The sequence below is a fragment of the Triturus cristatus genome, chromosome 1_2, assembly GCF_964204655.1.
Source record: "Triturus cristatus chromosome 1_2, aTriCri1.1, whole genome shotgun sequence".
NCBI classification, from domain to species: domain Eukaryota; kingdom Metazoa; phylum Chordata; class Amphibia; order Caudata; family Salamandridae; genus Triturus; species Triturus cristatus.
In genome coordinates, this window is record NC_140580.1 from 210,595,197 (window position 1) to 210,618,100 (window position 22,904).

At 42.7% G+C, this 22,904-nt stretch overlaps 1 protein-coding gene across 3 annotated transcripts in view; it reads right to left on the bottom strand.

Annotated features, from left to right (window-relative positions):
- Window positions 1-22,904, bottom strand: part of COL13A1 (collagen type XIII alpha 1 chain) — a 583,842-nt gene that overhangs the window by 231,612 nt on the left and 329,326 nt on the right. For 2 of the 3 annotated variants that reach the window (XM_085603477.1, XM_085603476.1), the window contains exons 11-13: window positions 13,534-13,641; window positions 13,010-13,051; window positions 8,207-8,233 (exon numbers count right to left, since the gene is read on the bottom strand). In XM_085603477.1, coding sequence (XP_085459603.1) covers window positions 8,207-8,233; window positions 13,010-13,051; window positions 13,534-13,641 — 177 coding nt within the window. Of the gene's footprint in view, window positions 1-8,206; window positions 8,234-13,009; window positions 13,052-13,533; window positions 13,642-16,293; window positions 16,360-22,904 lie in introns of all 3 variants that reach the window. The other variant, XM_085603475.1, reaches the window with a different exon arrangement.

Sequence of the window (22,904 nt, forward strand, 5' to 3'; positions counted from 1 at the left end):
CATAGATTTACCTTCCAGAGTAAAAAACACGGACACTTCTCAAGAATAGACTATTTGTTAGCAGATAGATCTTTTTCAGAATCCATAACATCTATTAATATTCACCCAAGTCATATTTCAGAACATGCTGCGATCAGCATCTCTCTAGTAGGCTGTAGTCGACCATCATGACCAAGATGGACTCTAAAGAGAGTATTGCTGACTGATCCAGAGATAGCAGAAGCACTTAAGCAAGCATGTGTTGACTCATTTGCAGCTAATATTGGGTCTACTTCCCTAGGCATTGTATGGGATGCTTTTAAAGCCTATATAAGGGGCACTTTACACAGTCTTATATGTGCCAAAAATAGAGCGGAATCTCAAATTTAAATAAAATGGAGGACAAAGTAGGCTCACTAGAGGCAGATCTCTCCCGGATGAATCCAGTAAATGGTTGAAGTGAAGTCACAGCTGCAGAAATTGTTAAACGAGGCACGTCACGACTATAGGGTCAAGTTAGACCAGAAGTGTAAAGCACAATGGGATGCAGAATCAATGCAGAATTTTGAGTATGGTGGAAAATCCGGTGCGTTGCTGCCCTGGAAGGCTAGAGTAGATCGGTCTAGGAACTTTATAAACCAACTAGTTGTAAATGAAAATGGGGATATCTCCAATAAAATGGAGGATATGCAAACCTGTTTAATCTCACTATTCCCTGCGTTAAATAAGGAAGAAAATATCCCGAATCCGGAGGCCCTCAAAGCCTGGCTAAGGGAGATACCCCTACCAAGTCTAACATCATATACCGATGAACTCCTAGATGCTCCAATAACAAGGGAAGAGATTCACCTAAATCTTGGTAAAAGTAAGAGAGGCAAAGCGGCAGGCACGGATGCACTTCCCAATGAGTTGTATAAACACTTGATAGAGGAGCTGGTCCTGATCCTGGAAACTCTGTTCAATTTGATCTTTCAACCAGAGGGCCAAGTTCCTAGGTCCTGGATGGAGGCAACGATTGTACTCATCCTGAAACCCTCTAAAGATCCCTAGAGAGACAATTCCTATAGATCAATCTCCCTGTTGAATGCGAACTATAAGATCTTTATGAGCATTTTAGCAGGGAGATTGGCCCAACTCGCTCCACAACTAATACAATCTGACTAGAAGGGTTTCCTCCCCAAGAGGTATATCCAGGAGCAGACCCAGCAGCTCATCTGTACTATAGATCTTGCCACTGAATGTGTTGAGCCCTTGGCCGTGGTGGCCCTTGACGTGGCCAAGGCATTTGACAGAGTGTGCTTGGAGTACCTGTGGGAGGTGATGAGAACAATGGGCTTTGGACCCACTTTTCTATATACTCTAAAAAAAAGAGTTACAAGGGTGCGTCGGCTGTCCCCTCTCACCTTTGTTATTTGATATATATATAGAGCCACTGGCCCAGATGTTGAGATCTGATGTCTCTGTAACTCCCTTTAGATCTCAATCCTACAGCAACAAGGTCGCACTTTATGTGGACGATCTGCTGTTGTATACGGCCGACCTGTTCGCTGCAATTCCGAGAGTTGAATATCTTTTAGAGGAATTTGGGTCCTTATCAGGATACTCAGCCAACTCATCAAAAACCGAGGTGATGTGCTGGAACATCAAAGACTGGGATGGAAATTTTAGCCACGATTTTAAGTATCTGGGTATTATAATTGTCAAGGAGATAGATAAGATCCCACAGATTAATCTAGATAGGGTAGCAAGAGAAATAGGTGCAAGGTGGAAAAACTCCCTCTAACCATTTTTGGAAGGGTCGATCTATTCAAAATGGCTATACTCCCCAAATTAACCTACCTCTTCAATGCCATCCCCCCTCGGTTTGCCTAAGTTAGGTATCGATAAAATACAGGGGAAGATCGTAAGCTTTATATGGGCCTATAAGGGTGCAAGGTTGGCATGGAAAAAACGTAGACGTAGGCTTAATAAAGAGGGGTTTTAATTGGAACTGTGTAGCCTTTCAATTTAAAAACATCTGGATGCTGCTTGGGAAGGTAGATGACTCTACTTGGGGGAGGCTCTTCGGTGAAATGGTAAGGATGAGAGGTGGGGATGGGTTCTTATATGAATTCGGAGCCCCCAGCTACTTCAAGAAAGTCTGCTTAAAAATATTGAGGTTGGCCCTTCGCTTGTGGTATAAGGTTAGGAGTAGGTGGGGTCTAGGTTACTATTCTGGTCTAGCCCCAATCTGGGAATCTCCTGGGACCCCACTATGCTTAAAAGATAGCTTGAGTATACCAATTAGAAGGGCAGGTATAACAAAATGGTCAGACCTGATGTCATCAGATGGGGTGCATCCTTGGGAGGCTCTAAAAGCAAAGATCGGGAATGACTTCTCCAGGTTTAAGTTTATCCAACTTACTTTCTGGTTTATAGCCATCAGAAAGGAAGCCCGTGGCGACTGGGAACTGGAACTACTTCTTCAAGATGTTAATCTTAAGAACAAGGAAGTCTCTAAGTGGTATGAGAAGCTCTTGGTGGCGGACGAAAAGGAGTGTGCACCACCACATTTAGTATAGAATGAGGCTTCCCTGGAGTGTGACATCAAGACAGTTTGGGACTACCCCTTGAGGCTCCTCTACAACCATATGAAGCCAGCTAACTTGAAAAAGAATCACTTCTTCACTATAAATCATCTATATTGGACTGCAGCTAAGATAGCAACGTTTGCTCCAACTCCTCCCCCCAAGTACCCAAGATGTGATTGTATAAGAGCTAACGATCTGCATATGTTCTTCAAATGCTTGAAGCTGAGAGATTACAGGAGTGGAATTGAGATCGCCTTTAGGGGTATCTTTGGCAGAGGGCTCACTCTGAATATGGCTCTTGTTCTATTTGGAGAAGACGGTGTAATCAGTGAGTGGCTGAAGGGCCCACATAGAGGGTTGTTATTCTATCTGATCCTGATTGCCCGAAGGGAAATCTGTATAAAATGGAGGGACCCCTCACCCCAAAGGAGGAGGATTGGTTCAAGGTAGCCATTAAAATCGCACATCTAGACCAGGCAATGGAGAAGGGGACTAATCCTGACATTTGGGTTGATTTTTTGATATGGAGCAGATCCCTGGTAAAGCAGACGCTTTTTCTGGTGATATGAGGACAAATGAATAAATAAATATTAGCTTACTTACCAATGCTTTCTCTGTAGCAAGACAGTAGCCTATGTATACACTTTTTTTCTGACCTATTCTGAAAAGAAGCATTTTACAACCATAAAGCTCAGTGGTACAGTACAATGTGCCCGCCTTACAAAATCTATCATTTCAACTAATTGAATTGTAGCTTTCGGATACCCTTATTGACTGACCAATTTTTAAACTATCCTTTTATCACCTTATAACACAATATTTTGATAGAAAAATGCTCATATGTTTTCTTCTGGGTATGTTTCAGATGGAATTGAGATTACCTATGTTTCTATGATATGCTGATCCTAAAATAAGGCGAGCTATAGCTGTTACTTAACTTTTCTATTCAATTTTTTACTCTGCAACATGACTTACATAGTGCTAAAAAATTTTTATAAAGCCCATGTTTGCTATTATCACAGTCTCTAAGTGTTGTTGGATATCTCTGGATGTAGAATGTCATCTGCAGGTTATGGGTTTCCGTACTCTGGCAGTCTCAACAAGGGTGTTGTTATTGCAATCTTCCCCCTATAACTCGTATAAACACTTTCTATTGGCACTGTGTTCAGTTATTGTGGATTTGCCTATGAGCAAACCAACCATGGTGTTAGGTCTGGCAATCTTCTGTACCACATGTGTTAAATTTAGCATGTGCTCCATCATTGAATGTGTCACTTTGGTGGAACCATTAAGTGGAGAGAGAAGGTCATTCAACCTTCTCCCAACACCAATGTAAATGTGTTCCCTGATCACATATATGTTCAGTCCAAAGCAGTCAGTCAAGTACTATTATTGTTAGCTGCAATTTATTTTTGTGGCCTCTACAGGCATTATGAACCTCTGAGTCCATTCAATATTTAATTTCAAAATGGTTAGGAGAACAAATCACTCAAAAGCATAGTCCACGTGTAAACACAGCGTTCGTGGGTGCTAGTTACTCTAACTTTGCTTGCCTGCATATTAGCTCGTGTATGAACAACTCGGTGGTTAATCCGTATTCCACCAAGAGCCAGTGGGTGACTTCAGTGTGGCTCTAGTGTGCTCATAACTTTCAGTCTGTCTGGTGGAGTGTTCTTTGTAGCCTGTTAGCATAAGGAGACTAGTGTAGACATGACATTGAATCCAGGCATGCTAGTACTGGGAATAAAATTAAGTTCTTGTTTTCTAGAAGGGAATGGTCTTTTTCAACTTGAACAGGTGGGAATTGGTACAGGTGACTAAAGCTTTAATTTGGGAGAGAGGAGAGGTCGCACTCAGATACAATAAGCAAAGTCTTACTGTTTGAATTTGCGGGTTGTGCCCAAACAAAATGACTTAGACTCTCAGAAATACAACTGCAAGGCTCTGGTACCTAATAGCAGAAACTCTGTTTCTGATAAGTGTATGTGTGTATGTAAACATGCATACCAAAATATGATAATTTGAGGAAGGGATACATTTCCTCCGTCCAGTAATAGATGCCATTTGGGCATTCAATGCATTTTGTGGCTGTCATGTCTGCCTATTAACTGAAGTTTGATAATGGCCTCTTGTCATTAGACAAATAGTGCGAGGGGCTGATAAAAATAATAGAAAATGCGAAAAAGGAGTGGGGGGACAGATCTCTTTGGGCAATTAAGAAGATGGTGGCGGGTCGCTATATTACATCCGATATATCACATGACAAAAATAATGTTTGTACTCCATCATTTACTACTATATTTCTAAGGTATAGAATTATCTTGAAAACATAGTGTTAGGCAATGTAGTGGATGCAATATTTTTGTAGATGGATGTTGTTGACCTCAATAGAGTGACATACAATCATCAGGACACCATGACTGGATGATTCATATGTGGCAATTCTGCTTTACAGCTAACTAGAATAGGGATAAAACAGGGCCTCACATCAATTCTCACAGGCAATCAAGTATGATGTGGTGGCCTTTTATGTCATACACTAACGCTGACCTGTGACTGCAGGAAGTTACTCAATGCACAAAATCGGCGTCCTTATTTTGGCTTGTGTTGTGTTGGTAGCTCTTGTGAGTTTGAATCCAGAACATGGCCATAGAATAGTCTGGGCTGGTTTGTATATTTCTGCAGCTATGGTCATATTGCTATATATATTTATTCAATCGATCAAAAATATGATCATTCACATTTCAAATACAATACATTATCATTAAAAACAATAATAAAATGTGCATCCATATAAAAACCATAAAAAATGTTTACAAAACAGTAAAACAGGCTACTAGATTCTTGTTTTTTGTTTTTTTAAATCGATGTACATGCGTCTGAGAAATACCACTTAACCTAATTAAAGTTATATCACAAGAACATGTTTGCTCATTTTTAGCCTTTTCCACCATGCAAACATTAAAAACCTCGAGACAGCAAATACTAGCCAGCTTGTAGTATCTGATTTAAATATACGTATTGCTTCCAGTGGACAATTAAAAGATAAAATACGACATACAGGGGCCAGCCAGGTTCTCCTAAGTTCAGCATAAAAGGAACAGCAGAAAAAAAATATTGCTATATACTATTATCCTGTAGAAGATTAGATTTTTGATCGGATGGTAATTGATTGGGCCCTTTCAGTGCACTGAGGGTTTTTTAAATAGGGATCATTATTGACTGACTCACTGGCTCTCGGACCAGTCCATTGAGCAGTGCTGCAATAAGGTGCTTCACTATCTTGGGGGCAAGTGAGGTAAATCATTTGTTAAATTATAGTGCTGAGTAGGTTTCTCATAGTACATTTGTAGCTTTGATTTATTTCATGACTTGAAAGATGTATTGTGACTGGAAGACATGTAGAAGGACAGTGACACATTGGGTTTGAAAGGGCACCAGAGGAGCTGGCATATGTATCACTATTGTCCGTTATGACCTTGTTGACTTTGTTCTGTGGAAAATATCTGAAGGGTGTTCACAATGCTGTTACACTTTAATCCACTGTGTTTTCACAACTACCTTCCCTCAAACAGCTATTTTCCCTTTCTTCCTAAGAATTAAGACATGTATCCTCTCCTTACAGGAGACAGTGGACGCGCCCGTGTGGGCGTGGCTAGCCGTATGGTATAATTTGTCAATTGCCAAAAAGGAAAACAACTACGATTAGTCAGTGGATTCGAATCCTAGCTATCATCAGTGCCGCAAGTGCGGTCACACCGATGCCCAGCTATCATCAGTGCCGCAGGTGCGGTCACACCGAGGCCCAGCTATCATCAGTGCCGCAGGTGCGGTCACACCGAGGCCCAGCTATCATCAGTGCCGCAGGTGCGGTCACACCGATGCCCAGCTATCATCAGTGCCGCAGGTGCGGTTACACCGAGGCCCAGCTATCATCAGTGCCGCACCTCACACCGAGGCCCAGCTATCATCAGTGCCGCAAGTGCGGTCACACCGATGCCCAGCTATCATCAGTGCCGCAGGTGCGGTCACACCGAGGCCCAGCTATCATCAGTGCCGCAGGTGCGGTCACACCGAGGCCCAGCTATCATCAGTGCCGCAGGTGCGGTCACACCGAGGCCCAGCTATCATCAGTGCCGCAGGTGCGGTCACACCGATGCCCAGCTATCATCAGTGCCGCAGGTGCGGTTACACCGAGGCCCAGCTATCATCAGTGCCGCACCGAGGCCCAGCTATCATCAGTGCCGCAGGTGCGGTCACACCGATGCCCAGCTATCATCAGTGCCGCAGGTGCGGTCACACCGAGGCCCAGCTATCATCAGTGCCGCAGGTGCTGTCACACCGATGCCCAGCTATCATCAGTGCCGCACCTCACACCGATGCCCAGCTATCATCAGTGCCGCAGGTGCAGTCACACCGATGCCCAGCTATCATCAGTGCCGCAGGTGCGGTCACACCGAGGCCCAGCTATCATCAGTGCCGCAGGTGCGGTCACACCGAGGCCCAGCTATCATCAGTGCCGCAGGTGCGGTCACACCGATGCCCAGCTATCATCAGTGCCGCAAGTGCGGTCACACCGATGCCCAGCTATCATCAGTGCCGCAGGTGCGGTCACACCGAGGCCCAGCTATCATCAGTGCCGCAGGTGCGGTCACACCGAGGCCTAGCTATCATCAGTGCCGCAGGTGCGGTCACACCGAGGCCCAGCTATCATCAGTGCCGCAGGTGCGGTCACACCGAGGCCCAGCTATCATCAGTGCCGCAGGTGCAGTCACACCGATGCCCAGCTATCATCAGTGCCGCACCTCACACCGAGGCCCAGCTATCATCAGTGCCGCAGGTGCGGTCACACCGAGGCCCAGCTATCATCAGTGCCGCAGGTGCGGTCACACCGAGGCCCAGCTATCATCAGTGCCGCAGGTGCGGTCACACCGAGGCCCAGCTATCATCAGTGCCGCAGGTGCGGTCACACCGAGGCCCAGCTATCATCAGTGCCGCAGGTGCGGTCACACCGAGGCCCAGCTATCATCAGTGCCGCAGGTGCGGTCACACCGAGGCCCAGCTATCATCAGTGCCGCAGGTGCGGTCACACCGAGGCCCAGCTATCATCAGTGCCGCAGGTGCGGTCACACCGAGGCCCAGCTATCATCAGTGCCGCAGGTGCGGTCACACCGAGGCCCAGCTATCATCAGTGCCGCAGGTGCGGTCACACCGAGGCCCAGCTATCATCAGTGCCGCAGGTGCAGTCACACCGATGCCCAGCTATCATCAGTGCCGCAGGTGCGGTCACACCGAGGCCCAGCTATCATCAGTGCCGCAGGTGCGGTCACACCGAGGCCCAGCTATCATCAGTGCCGCAGGTGCGGTCACACCGATGCCCAGCTATCATCAGTGCCGCAGGTGCGGTCACACCGAGGCCCAGCTATCATCAGTGCCGCAGGTGCGGTCACACCGAGGCCCAGCTATCATCAGTGCCGCAGGTGCGGTCACACCGAGGCCCAGGGTTGTAATGGGCTCACTGCGCCCAAATGCCGCCTCTCTTTTTAGTAAGTAATCTGCCGAAGGAAGACACATCATCCATCACTTCCGCCACAGGTTTCAGAAAAGCAGAACTGCACAAAAGAAGCATTCTCAAACAGTTATGAGATTTTCCTTACCTTTGGTCCTGGAAGCCCCGGTAAGCCCTGAAAGAATAAACACAGATTTGTGTTTCGCGAATGTAAATCTCAATTTACACATTCCACTGCCCTTCTTTTAATTGCCCACCATTTATTTAAAGTCTGGAGAGCAATGTTTGCTTTAGATTCAAAGTGCGTCCTGCAAAAACCCCTCTGCCTTTCTTTTGTAGAACGCATGCAGATCTTTCCATAAAACCATCAACTGGCTTTCCCCATGTCAGTATCTCCGTTTCGCCGTAAAGCTTCATTTTTAAAGCGCCTCGCTCTCACAACAGTCACCCTAAGGGAAGAGGAAACTGCAACTCTGCTTTCTTCATTGTCCTGCTGTTTGTCCCATTAAAGTGTTAAAATAACAGCATCCACTCACTCCATCTGCCTCTCTCCTGCTCACTCCATCTCTCTCTCCTCTGCTTAGTCTCCCAGGAAAAAGGAAAACAGTCTGGAATTTAGGAACACGCCTGTCTTTTTTTCTTCTCTGCACTTGAAAATATTTAAGTAATAGTTTGATTATTTTTCTATGGTATACACTGCGATAATAGGCTTATTGTAAAGACCAGACCTTTGGTTTTCTGGTTTATGCGTTAGCGGTGTGACTTGAGGCTCACGTGTGCTTACTTAACCTTCTCGAAATTACATTTCTGCCATCTGACTCTTCAGTACTCCGAGACCGGAAGTTACGTTTTACCAGGTACAATTCTTGTGTGTTAAGGTTTCAGAAATTTGTAGGTCTCGCCTGACCCAGCGCATGCGCTGGTCTGGCGAGACTTATTGAGAGGGCTCCAAAAAGTGCTACCAGGCCAGCCTAGAGCTACAGTGCATGTGCGCGGGCGGCGCCGCGCTTTACCGCGATTACTTTCACTTTCACGGCCGCTTTGATGTTTGATCGCGATCGCGATCACTTTCATAGCCAACAGGTCTCGCTTTTGGGACCTTATAAGTATTTAGTTATACAACTGTTGCATGGCTAAACACTTATAAGGTCCCAAAAGCGAGACCTATTGGCTATGCCAATGCTTGTTAGGTCTGATGTTAGTCAAAACCTTTTCATTTGACCAGTGGCGGCTCCTCGAGGGAGTGCTGCAGGGCGGTGAGGCAGGGTGGCGGAGGGGCAGGGTGGGGGTAGTAAACTCCGGCATACGGCCGAAAGGAGTTAGGTAAATAATTAAATAGTTAAAACGATTTACTTTGCGCGCGCAGCATCGCCAAATCGGCGATGCAGCGCACGCAATGTAATTCATTTTATGTATTTAACTATTTGCTTAACTCCGTTCGGCTGTATGCCGGAGTTTACTACCCCCCACCTTGCCCCTCCCCAGCCCGACCGCCCCGCAGCACTCCCTCGAGGAGCCGCCACTGTATTTGGTTAAAATTATATGTATAATGTACTTAGTAATGGGTGTTTCCAGCTAGCCCTCTTCATCCATTGGCTTGTTATTGTGCATCTACATTTCTCTACTGTACAATAAAGCATACATAATGGAGTAGTGGGACTGCCCTCTTTACCCATTGGCTAACTTCACTGTGAGTGACGGCATTCTGCCCTTTCACAGGGAGCACATCTACACGCAACGTATTTCCCATCAGTTCCTGGCACTACAATTCAATTGAAGATGTTTGCGGCCAAAAAAGAATTTTGCTTTCGGATACTCTGTTTTTTTTCTTTACTTAAGATTGACAAGGGTCAGCACCTTCCCTAACAATAAAGGTTTGCAAAAACCAAGTCAAAGCCAAACAAGCATTGACAAAGCTAAAAGGCTGGCAGCCAATGTCAGATCTATTGGCATTGACAGTGCTTGCTTTAAATGGACTATGACCATGAAAAATCGAAATCTGTGCATGCGCAAAAGGTTTTGAATTCATAAACATCAAAATAGGGGAAAACACTTGTCACTTACTGTCTGTGTGTGTAATATACTCTGTCTAAGCGTTTCTTACAAACGCCAAACTGAGAATGGTAAAACTGTGATAATTTGAATATGCAAAATGGGGGAATTCACTGAGTGAAAGTAACAGACAATCCAAGTATACATTGAAAAATGAGCAAATTCTGTACATATATTAATTGATTTACAAAGCAGGAGCAAATGAATTGCCTCTGTTCTCCAGTTCTGCTTCTTCTAGCCTGATGTAACTGGGGATTGCAATAGGGCAAACTTAAATCAATTTCCTTCATTTCTTAAATTAATCCTGAAAAAGGAACACCCTAAACTGGTATCGCACATTTTTGTAAATACTGAGGTAAATCAAACTTTTTTCACCTGGTTAAAATGCTAATGTTTTGTGTGCTTCACACATATTTCCCTGAGCAAATTACACCATGCACAATGTACACAGATGTTTGTGAATCACCCCAAACAGATTTATATTTTTGAAGATGAATTAAACAACTTTGAAACTGGAGATCGGAGGATTAGTGGGCGAGCATACACTCGCCTTTAAAGCAGTAAAATACCGTGTGGCTATTGCAGAATGCTAAGGAGTTAATGCACTCTATTCCATTTACATTTGTGTAGCACTTAACGCAAGAAGTATCATTGTACTAGCAGCCTGTCGATCAATGAATGTTCTGTTAACCATATGAGGAGAAATGGCTCTTTTACAACTTCTAAGCTTATTTGACTTTTGTTATGATTTCTAATGGCCAGACCAGTTCATTCCAGAACTTTGGGCCAATAGCCTATATGACCTTACCTCCCAATTTGTTGATGAGAATAGTGATATTTTGGGGTTAAATGGATATCTGCCAAACCTAGGTCCTGGTTTAGAGTTTGGTGGGTGAGAACTCTGTCCAAACATGACAGATATCACGTCCACCTTATTATACGAGCAATCAGAGATAATGCACTTTTAATAAGGTGGATGGGATGTTGCCCTGTTGGTGACTGAGTAACCCGTCTGGAAAACTCTAAATCAGCCCTTTTGTGTTCTGTTCGGGGTGTGCCAACTAACATCCTAGTACATGAGAATATGGAAGGGCTGTTAACAATCCCATGCCAATTAAAATACATCAATAGTGCTCATATGCATTTCTTAGTCAACTTATTGTGATTACACTGAGTGCTAGGGAGGTTTGTGATGGTTTGGTGGGTGGTGGCAAAACTAGCAAGAGGAACTCATGTCATCGCAACTAGAAAGACGCCTGCTACAGAGATTAATGTATAAAAAAAGAAAACATCCAAGGGTCTAAAGATTTTGCTATGAGTTTGCCACTGGCACTTGCCGAATGTTGGGGTTGCTGAACACCATGGGTGACTAGTCTTGATTCTATCTCACGCTTCTTTCTACCACCACCTTACATTTATTATGTCTTTATCTCGCTCCAAAATGTTCTTTCTCATTCCTGCATTCTCCTCTTGCCATTGGTTTGCTCTATTTCTTCTTCTTTGGCCATTTGCTTCCTTTCTCTCGTCAAGGATCAGATTGTGGTGATAAATAATAATTTCCTGTCTCCAAAAATGAATGCTGCTAACCACCGCCCACAACCACTTGTACAGATTAAGCACCTGCTGCTAATAAGACCCTTCACATTCCATATTTGCAACATGCAACCACCTGACATCCCATATTAAAGGCAAACGAAGAATATGTCTGGAAACCTAGCAGGATATTCCACTTCCTGTGTTTCGCTATATATAAAAAAGTGCAATGTTTATTATAGCCCACATGCGTTCTGGTTTATGAATTTTGGTCATTAGTATTCGTGTGTTCTATTCTGTGATGTAGTTTCCATGAAACTTTGAACACATTTGTGCTTTACTATATACCTGCAACTCAGCCGCGGTCGGTAGTAGGAGTTCCTGCAGGGCGGTGACGTGGGGAGGGGGAGGGGCAGGGTGGGGGGTAGTAAACTATGGATTACGGAGATTTACAGGTAAGTAAACATATAAATTAATAAAACGAATTTCTTACGCAACGAAATTCGTTTTATTAATTTATATGTTTACTTACCTGTAAACCTCCGTAATCCATAGTTTACTACACCCCTCCCCACGTCACCGCCCTGCAGGAACTCCTACTACCGACCGTGGCTGCTGCAACTACAAAAATGGATGAATTATAATGTTGTAATCTTTGGCCAGTTGTATATCTTCGTGTCCCTAACATAACAGTCGTATTTGTAGAATGCATATATTTACCTGCAAAGCATCTCTTCGCCCTATTGACTTACGAAAATGTTTTATTCTTATCCAACTCAATGGTACTCATTTTATCAACCTTGGAAGGAAGAAAAGTTGAGTAGATCCACTACAATTTGAACCTGTAACCGTAGGACCAAGCATAGAACCCTGTAGTGCTTGTTCACCTTGAAGCATGGACTGGTGGGGTTATGCACTTTATCCAAAAACAGTTACATTATATCAGTGCTTAATTTGAGCCGGTGGTTTCCGTGGTGGCGCTGCTCATCTACTGAGCAGAGCAACTGTTGTTTATTAATACAATATACCTTAGAAAATTCTAATACCTGCCCCCCCCCCCCCCCCCCCCGCCATTCCTTTAGTTTGGGGACCCGGAATAATCTGAACTGTCGCACTTCACTTGCAGGCAAGAGAGATGGCAAGGACTTGTTTTGGTATCGGCATTGGCAGTGGTGAGGTCGAAATTAGTGGTGCGAGCTGCAGTGGCCTCCTGGTCAGAGCCCTGGCACTTAGCATTGTACAAATTAAGCACTGCTTATATTCCCATGAGATTTGTGTGTCTTGGGAGCGTGCAAGCAGAGCACTGCAGGCTCAGCTGTCACAACGCCATAAGTGCTGTAGGTGGGTAAAGAGAACGTCAACATACCTTGCCATCCTTCCCCGGCTTTCCAGGCTCGCCAGCTTTACCCTGTTGAAAAAAAAATGACGGAAGAGCGAATTATTGAAACTGCCAACGTGAATTCCTCGCGGCTTTTTTGTAACCCATCCTAGCTGCTCTGTGACAGCCTGGGAATAGTACCACTACCAGGATCAAAACATCAAAGAGTTCCAGGGGCTTATTTTAGTCTGCTTTCTGCTGAGAAGGGGATAATTACAGGCAGAGTGTTACTTCCTCCCGCGGTATTCAGCGGGAGTCTGGAGAGGAGGAAATAACACTGGTGTCAACCTCGAACATATGTGTTTGGATAGCGATAGCCTTGAAGAAGAAGGGGCAAAGAAAACACGTCGGTGGCAGCTATTTGCCCTAGCCCAGTTTACCCCAGTTGCACGGGGAGACAGAAACAAAACATGGCCGATGGAAAAATAAAGCTAGCACCATTCGATAGGGGCGTCGCTTCTTTTACGCCCGCACTCTATGCACATTAATAAAATGTCATTATGAGCACTTACAGGTTGTCCAGTTAGACCAGGCACACCGGGGTTTCCTGGGGGTCCAGATGGCCCTGGGGGTCCGGGCACACCTGGCGGGCCTTGGATGCCCGCTTGCCCCTGTTCACCCTAGAATTCAGGAAAAGAATAAGGAATATTAAAAAAGGTCACATTGCTCACGGTCACTGCTAATGTACACAAGTGTAACAACGCACAGGCAGCACACAATAAACCAAGCACCACAGGTTTGGGAAATGGGGAATAACAGAGGCTTCACAGACAAACAATTTAACATGCGCTCCGCGACATTTTTATTGTAACAAAATTAGGAAGTCACAAGACTGGGGCAGCCTATTTGACCTTTGTCTTCTCTTGAAAGACCAAAGGTGAGACGGTAGATCTAACATCCAAACCGTAATGGCCAAAGGTGCCTGTTTTTGAATGAGCCAGTAGCGCCCTGAATCCTGTTTGGTGGCATGTGCTCCACGAGGATTCTGTTTATCAGCATCATTACCAATGGGGTGTGTATGTGAATGACGTGTCTATGAGAATAAGCTAAATCTTACGTTGAGATCATGAGCAGTGAAGCAAGGAGAAGTGGCTTGTAGTATGCTTTGTCAATTGGGCTGTGTCGTTAATGGACCTGTGTTTAATGGACACCGAGTATTAATGGATTTAGATGACACCATCTCAATTATAAGTAGCTGCATTGTATTCACTCCATCCTGCTGCCCCGTTGGGCCTAATCTCAGAGGTAAGTAAAGGAGTCCTGCTCTGAAGGGGGCAGTGTTTCGGATCTCCCTGCACCCCGTACCTGCAGAATTATGACATTTTTACATGCTCATGGGTAGCAATCCTTGCCTGCCACCTTGCTATTTACCCTCCCCTGGTAGAAGAGGTGTGGCGCAGCGGCCAGGGTGCCTGACTCCGGACTATGGGGTTCACGGTTTGATCTCTGGCGGCAGGTGAGCCCAGCACTATGTGACTCTGGGCAATAGCTCGCTTAATCTTCCCGACGGCCCCCAGCGCAGGTACACCTCTCCGGAGGTAGCTCTGCACTTTACAAATGCTGCTATTTCATTTCATTTCCAGCATCCCTGCCTGAAACAGGCGCCGGGGGCTGGCCAGTGGGATGGAAGTGGCGTCTAGGTACCACCTGGCTTCCGCGCTGTCTAGGGGAGCTCACCTCACGTTAGCTACGGGCAGGCAGTCAAAAGCTGCTTGTAGCCGACGCATGCTGCTGGTATTAGTCTGGAATAGCAAACTAATTAAGATCAATTAAAGCTGATGCTTGACTTCACTTCCAAGCCACAGTAAACCTGGTTTCCAAAAGGAAAACCGAGAAGCTCAGGGGGGCTTTGTTTCATTCCACCAAGAGTGGGAGGAGTCGTTATCGTTTCCAGCTCTTCTCCGTATCTACTGCAGCCAAGGCTAGTGAGTCCTTCCAGTAGCCGACCACCGCATTAAACAATCAGTGCTTTCCCAGAGTTTGACAAATTTCCTTCAGTGGAGTATCTCACCATCTGGCCTGGTGGGACAAGAACCAAGTGGTCCCAAAACCCAACAGCCTTAAAATGGAGAGTGCGTAGACACCGTTTACTGACCGGCCGCCATATGGATTACGGTTCGACTAAAACCCTTGTATGAGCTCAACAACTACAGAGATTCTTCTACGATAGTTAACGTGTATTCCAGCTCAAGTGCTTTCATATTTGTCCCTAAACCTCATTTCATTGGCATGACGCATGATACATTTTTAAAATAAGCCAAATACTGCCGAACATATGCACGCTATTCTGAGCTACCAGTTGTTCTAGCTTCATGGCAGCAGCATTTCTCTGATGATGAGAGAGAGACAGAGAAGCCAGTTGGGGCGCTTGTTAAGTTCAGATGAATTGTCCAGACATTTTTTACTGGTTTAATGTACATGCCAGCCTGACTGTAAGCCTCGCTAATAGATCACCGCTTGCGACCGAATACAAAGCTACTGCGCATCGACCTGCAGTGACATGAAGAAAGCCGTAACAGCCCATGTACGATAGTATATGATTCATTTTGTTGAGATACTATTTCAGTAATAATAGAGTAGCTGTGTACAAATGATTCTAATCTACTATTGCCTAAAATACTTTAAGACAGTAATACAGCACCCAACTGAAGGTCTTCAACCAATACATTAGCACTTTACATGTAAACTCTGCCCTAAGTCGCCCCTCATTGTGAGTATCCTTTTAATTCCGATGCTGATGCTGCGGGGAGTTACAGCCCCATCAGAATGACAAGATCTGCCGTAACTGTGGATCTCATGTCTCACCGCCGGACTCTCCTCCTGCCAAGAGCAGATGGATTCCCCGGGTGAAGTACTGGTGAAAAATGAGAAAGTACTGAGTGCTTGAGATGAAGAATGAACAATTTCCTTAGTAATTCCTCATTCCTCAGTGGAACCTAAGGACGTCAACTGTATTCCTCCTTTAACTCCACCCAAGGATTTACTGGTACTCCTGGTATTCAAACTCTGTGGTGAACTGGGGGGAGGTAACGCGGCTTTCAGAGGACACACATAACAAGGACCTAAGTCTAAATTTAAAGATCATCCAAGACTCTAGAATTGCTAGCATAAACTACAGCATTTGTCATTTGAGTCAAATAAATCAAATGGCTACAGTGAAACACAAAATAGCTGCACACACACATGACATAAATAAACCTCCTATGATCGCTATCACCCTTCCAAGCAGATTAAGAAATCGGAGCAAAAGCGGGTGAGAAAGAGGGGTCTACCTGGTAGATGCGTCTTTTTATAACCGAAGGCTGAGCCACCCGCACGGCATTGAGAAGCGGCAACAACTGAAGAGGTGGGCCAAAGCAGATGTTCACAAGGCAAGGGTGTATAGTTGCATGGAAGAGAAGGTCAGCAGAGCACCAAAAGTCAGAGAAGGCAGGCGAGTAGGAAAATTGAAAAAGAGAAAACAGAGGAAAAAAGAAATAGATTCATAAAGGACAGGGAACAGTTGAGAGGCAAAGTTGGAGCACAAAATAGATGTAATATTAATGCAAATCTCTGATTTCTCTGGAATTTACTTTGTCATAGCATTTAACTGTGAACTTTTTATTTAAATGCTGGTTGTCTTAAGTTGTGATGAGTTTGTAATGTATTATCACTCAGCCATCTACAAGGTTCCTGAATGAATAACCTTCAATGAACTAAAATACTAGCCTGTCAATGTGAAAATCTATCTATCTATCTATCTATCTATCTATCTATCTATCTATCTATCTATCTATCTATCTATCTATCTATCTATCTATCTATCTATCTATCTATCTATCTATCTATCTATCTATCTATCTATCTATCTATCTATCTATCTATCTATCTATCTATCTATCTGTCTGTCTGTCTGTCTGTCTGTCTGTCTGTCTGTCTGTCTGTCTGTCTGTCTGTCTATCTATCTATCTGTCGGTCACACTAGTAATATACTTACCCCATAACTGACTACGTTTCTTTCTGACATGAACTATCAATTACTGTATATTTAGTAGAAAATCAATTCTATTTAATAGTGTCTGCTCAGTGGCCAGTCTAAAGTGTTACATTGATTGATTGATTGATCACTTTTAGGCTCTCTCATTAAGTATTTGCTAAGGTTTTATTTAAATAAATCTTAGATAAATCTCACTGTCCCTTTTAACAACAGGCTTGTGCATCATACAACTACAGAGGTTCAGTTAAATCTTTCTAACTTTTTTAATAGGGTAAACACTTACTGAGTTTTAATGGTTGTGCGAGTTTCTGCAGCTTATACCTTTGTTTTTTGTGTGAAAAATATAATATTTGAGGGCCTAATTTATGGGATTTTGGCATAGGGCAGCTCAGCAAGCCACCTTGCTGAGCTGCCCTACGCCAAAGTGAAAGGGCAGGAATGCACTTTTTAAGCAAATATGATGCATTCCTTCCTTTCATCCTGCGCTGGCACCGTTTTGGTAGCCTAGTGCCAACATAAGCACCCTTGCACCATAGTGCGAGGGTGCCTGAGGTGCATGCACAATTGTTTTTGTGCAGGAAGGGGCACACGGAAGGATAAAAAAATAAGGAGAAATACACATATTTTTTTTGTTGCCCCTTACCTTGAAAGGCATATGGATTTAGCGCTTCCTCAGGTTTACACCACTTTGTAAATGTGGGGCAGCGTCAAATTCCATGGGTGTTACGTGGATAAACCCACCGCAAGGCCCATGCAATGCCTCCTGGGCGTAGAGTAAAGCAACGCAGTGGGTTGCGATGCATCGCCTTACTCATGATTTATGAGGCCACTCAAAGCTATGGAGGGTGGGAGGGTGTCTTTGTATGGCTATATATATATATATATTGTATCATAGCTTTGCATATCTATACATACATATGATATATACCAGGGTGTATATTTATGTATAAATATCATAAAAGGTAATTGAAATACATATTATTTCACTGACCTTTTATCATATCTATACATACAAATATTATGTATTTTTCCACTGAAAAAAACACACCATATTACCGATGTGGACTCAGAGGCAAACATGCCTTTAATAGGCGCACTGAAAGTGTGCAACAAAACGATGGTGTACTTTCATTGCACCTCCTAAAGGCAGCCGTCTGGGGGGATAAAGGAGGTCCCATGGATCCCCTCAGACATTCCCCTGCAGGTGGGTGCAGTCACTCACTGCACCCACCTGCAAGAGGATCTCTAATCCACCTCAAAAGTGCAGGCGGGTTGCTGCACAGTTGCAGCAGCTGCACCGTATTTCACTTGAATGCACTGTGCTAGGAGCCGCAAGAGTTTGCAGCTTCCCCGGGGGCAGGACTTTAAATCGAATGAAGCGCACTTTCTTGTTTGCATTCGGTGCACCTTTTGAATACGGCCCCAGGTGGACCCTTACTACCAAAGACCTTAAAGCTACTAATGTCATTATGGATTCACCTTTGATGCCTTCAGAAAAAGATTGTGAAATATGGTGCAAATCAAGGAAATGGTAGACCTGATCCACCTACTATTCATGAATGTATTCGCTTTCTTGCCTTGGGAGATCTGAATGGTAGCACATAGATTGTCTTGAATTTTGGAAAAGGATGGCCCTCTCTATGAATCCAGAGTTGAAATATCAAAGAGTAATTTCTGATTGCAACTTCAATTTTGGGGTGGTTTCGGTTCTACTGCTTTTGGATGTGGGTCTCACCCGTACTTTAAGAAGCTGGCATGAGTACATATTGCTTGCATCTATTAGATTCGCCAAACACTTGTGCACTCTCTAACAAGGAGAGTGCATGGCAAATCTTTTAGAAAAATGTAATTGGAGAGTCACAATTTAACTACACATTCCACCGGGAATGCCTTTACCAATTTCCTCCTTAAATTACCATTTTGTTTCACCTGGACTAAAACAAGTTAATTGTTATAAAATGAAACAAGCTAACAGAGTCATTAAAATCGGATTCCCAGAATGCCATTCTTTCTAGGGAAATCGAAATTGATACTTCTTTTTTCCAACATTTGTTAGGAAAATGAAAATAAAACCGATAACAAGGTAAATAGGATTGATGATATTATTGATGAATGCATTTCCAAATGTATACTGTGTTCTGTAACATTAAAATCATTTTAAGGAATGTTTTTTGGTGCAGATGTTTAATTTTAAATATTCCCAATTTAAAATCGTGTGAGTGAGGTAGTGCCATCATGCCGACAGCTTAGTTAATGTCGTCATTAATGCGATGTTCTTATGGTCTGCCTTAGCAAGAGGAGGTGAGAGCAGCAGAAACAGTCTCCGCGAGAGCCAAAATGTGTTAGATATGTTTCTGAATTCTTCTTATGGAAACAGGACAGAACAACCCAAACAATCCACCCAACTAGGAAAAAACAAGATTGACAGACTTAACAGAAGTGGGAATTCAATTTTAACCACAGTCAACCTCCATTCAGTCACGTTAGGATAGGAGCGTAAATGTTTACCGCTCTCCGAATTTCAAGCCTGTGAATATATTTTTTTGTATTGTGTAGTATCCACAGGTTGAGTTGCAATCAGTTTCGTGAGTGAGGCACTCTGACTATAATTTGGAGGTTTAAATTTAAATGTTCAAACTTATTAAAGATAGGTGTTTAAGGTGGCAAAATACTGGATGGCTAGGGCTGATAATAATACTCTGGTTATCTCAAATGTAAAAAAAATTCTACAAAGCTACACGTTGCTATCTCTTTACATTTGCCGCGTTTCTGGGCAACTTATTTTTTTAAATCCCAAGAAATGTATTTTATCAGTTACACTACTGGGTGGTGTACCCAATTGAACCAATACGATTTTTGATGAGATTTGTTCTAAAGAAAAGAATTACAGTAGTAGATATGATACAAGCTTTTAAATCTAGCCTTTTTTTCTCGCCTTTGACTTTGTGTCTCACTATCTAACTTTTTTGTTTTCGTGGAAACACTGGTCGATTTAGGCATTTCCATAGAAGAAGATTGCCTTTTAAATTTTCAGTAGCAATTATATGACACTTGATACTCATGACAAGAAACCAGAGTGCTTTAGTTGGACAGGTACTCACTACTCCATACATTATGGATTATGGTGGAATAAATATAGAATTTCATTCTCTTCACTAGTCAGATAAAATAAAAAAAATGCCACTGAAGGAATCTCCTTGCCCAGTGATGTGGGACTATGCATATACTAAGGACCAGATTTACTAAGATTCACCACAACTAGAAGTGGGCAAGCCACTAGAAGTTTGAGCCAGGCCCGAGCTTGAGACCTGGCTCTGGCTCAGCTCGAGGTCATCTTCAACTCTCGAGGCCAAAATGAGCCAAGCAATAAAGTGGCTTCTGCCTGTCACCCATGTTCTACTATCATGCACTCCAATAAAAAACAAAGCATAATCCTTTGGTGTTAAAAAGGAGAGACAGAAGTAGCCATATATTGGGTGAATTGCATAATGTTTAATCAGAAAACCTGGGACCCTTCCTGTCTTCCATGCTTGACCAAATTGTGTTATCCTAGGTGAATTTTTTTTTTCACGGAGCCTCCTTTGTCATCACAAGTGAATTTACCTACAAAATGCTATTCACAAACCTAGGTGTGGAGGTTTACATTTCCACCTCTCCTATCTTTTATATGCAGAGATCTCTGCACATGCAGGTATACGTTTTAGTAGCAGATGTGCAAGGGATGGGGGAGTGCCTGGAAAATGAGAAAGATTATGTCTAAAGGGAAGGGGTTTCAAGTGGAGTATGGAGGTGTTAAGAGATGTGTAGGGATATTTTTAGGAAGAGACAGACACCCACACACAACAATGTAAGCCCCTTCATATTCTCAAACTGTAATTCTAAAGTTATTAATGCTAAAAAAGGACCTGAAACAGTTGTAAATGTACTCTAGCTCAGAGCTGGAGTAAGTCCTGTACCACACACGGCAACTCACAGGTACTGCAACACCCTCCCATGTAATGGAGTAAAGACCAAAAATAGAACCTCCTGGGAAATAATGCTAAAATAAATTAACTAATTTTAATTGTATAAATGAATATTATATTTTAGAATAATTTAATCACATTTTTCAATTTTAAAATAAATCTAAAATTTTCTTAGAAAAACAAGGAAATTAACTTACATTCAAAAATAACATTTGTGTTACTTTTAATAGATAATACATGCATATACATATTTTTACTTTAGGTAGGATTCGTTTTTAAAACAAATCTTAATAAATAATTTTAATGTAATTTACTTACATTTATTAAAAAATTTAAATGTAGGTATTAGTGCAATAACATTTTAAAAAATATCCTACATTTATAATACATGTATGAAATTATGTAACATTAAAATTAAGGATATGACATGTTGACATCACTGACTGTATATTGCTTATAAGATCCAAAAATGTACATGTATGTCCCTTGTCCTCGATGCAGTGGAAGCGATTTCATTAAAAACAAGTAAAAAAAAAAAAACATTATACAGTTTTTTTGAAACTTTAATAAACTTTTATTAACTTCCATATACTTTACGTTAGGGAGATTTCTGCTCTCATTGAGGAGATCACCACCAAGTGTGCGGTACGTCAACTACATAAAGCCACTACTAGTAGTAACTTTACAGTCACATATGACATTATTACTGACTCCAACCCCTGTTTGAGGGGTGTGGACGTGTAAGTTTACACTTTTGTGTATCTTTACACTGGTAAAGGTGTGATTAGAGAAAATTGTAAGAGTAAACTTACACATGTACATTTACTCTCTTGTTCCTTACCTTTGTGAATCGGAAGAAAAGCAGGGGTTAAGTGTTAATCCACTTTACTTCATTGTTTGTGAAATCTTTTTTGTGTGTAGACCATCTATCCTTCCTCCAAAATTATATTGTGGAACCTATCCTACATCTTATAAATTATTTTTCAAATGTTGTGGAATAAATTTGTATTCCAAATAATCTTACATGTATTTATGGCAAAATGTTACAGACTTACTCTTGGCAAATTAGTCAGCAACCGTTTACCACAGCCAGAATAGCTGAATTGAAAATTGAACTATCACACAAGCATTCTAGAGCTGGGAACAATTTTCAAGTGACTCTAGCTGTAGATGGACAAACGTGTCATGTTTACTCTCAAATCATTGGCAGATAACTGAAACTTGTGATGACCACAGAGTGAACTTGAGGGGCAATCAAAAGGTTGCCTTTAACCAACAGGGGTAGATGATGAGTTGTTTAGTAATGGCAGGGTGGTTATTCCTCACCAGCAATTATCGGCACAATGTATTTTTACCCAGTCATTACAGTCTAATTTTGAGTTAATTGCACAACAATGGTGATTAAATGCAGCATGCAAAATTCCAGCATGTCTCTGTATGTTTTCCCCATGACTGGACCATTTACTGGGCATGCATGTTCCACCTAATTTTGACAGGTGCGACTGTGCTTGGTTTTACTGCATCCAGTACTCCTGCGTGCTGTAAAACATAGAAACTAGCATTCCTGTTTCTGCTGGACACTTCATTTTACATCCAGAAGGGGATTATCATTTCTTGTGTGATCTGGTTTTAAGCCTCAATTGATTGCAGTGGCTACAAGAGTTGAGCAAATTACCATTACACCAAAAAAGATCTTTGTGATTGACAAAAAAGAGACATTTACAGTTTTAGTGGAATTGTATTTCAGCCAATTGTTTTTCTTTGAGTTGTCATCTGTATTTACTCATGAATCGAACCTTGCTTTTCTGTTGCCACATTTTCTATGAAAGATTGTTAATACATGGTTACTTCAATGAGACAGTGTCATGTTTCTTGATTTGAGAATGTATTTTCAGTGATTTGAGTAAGGTTTACTCTGAACAGCCTGCACTAGATCCCCTTA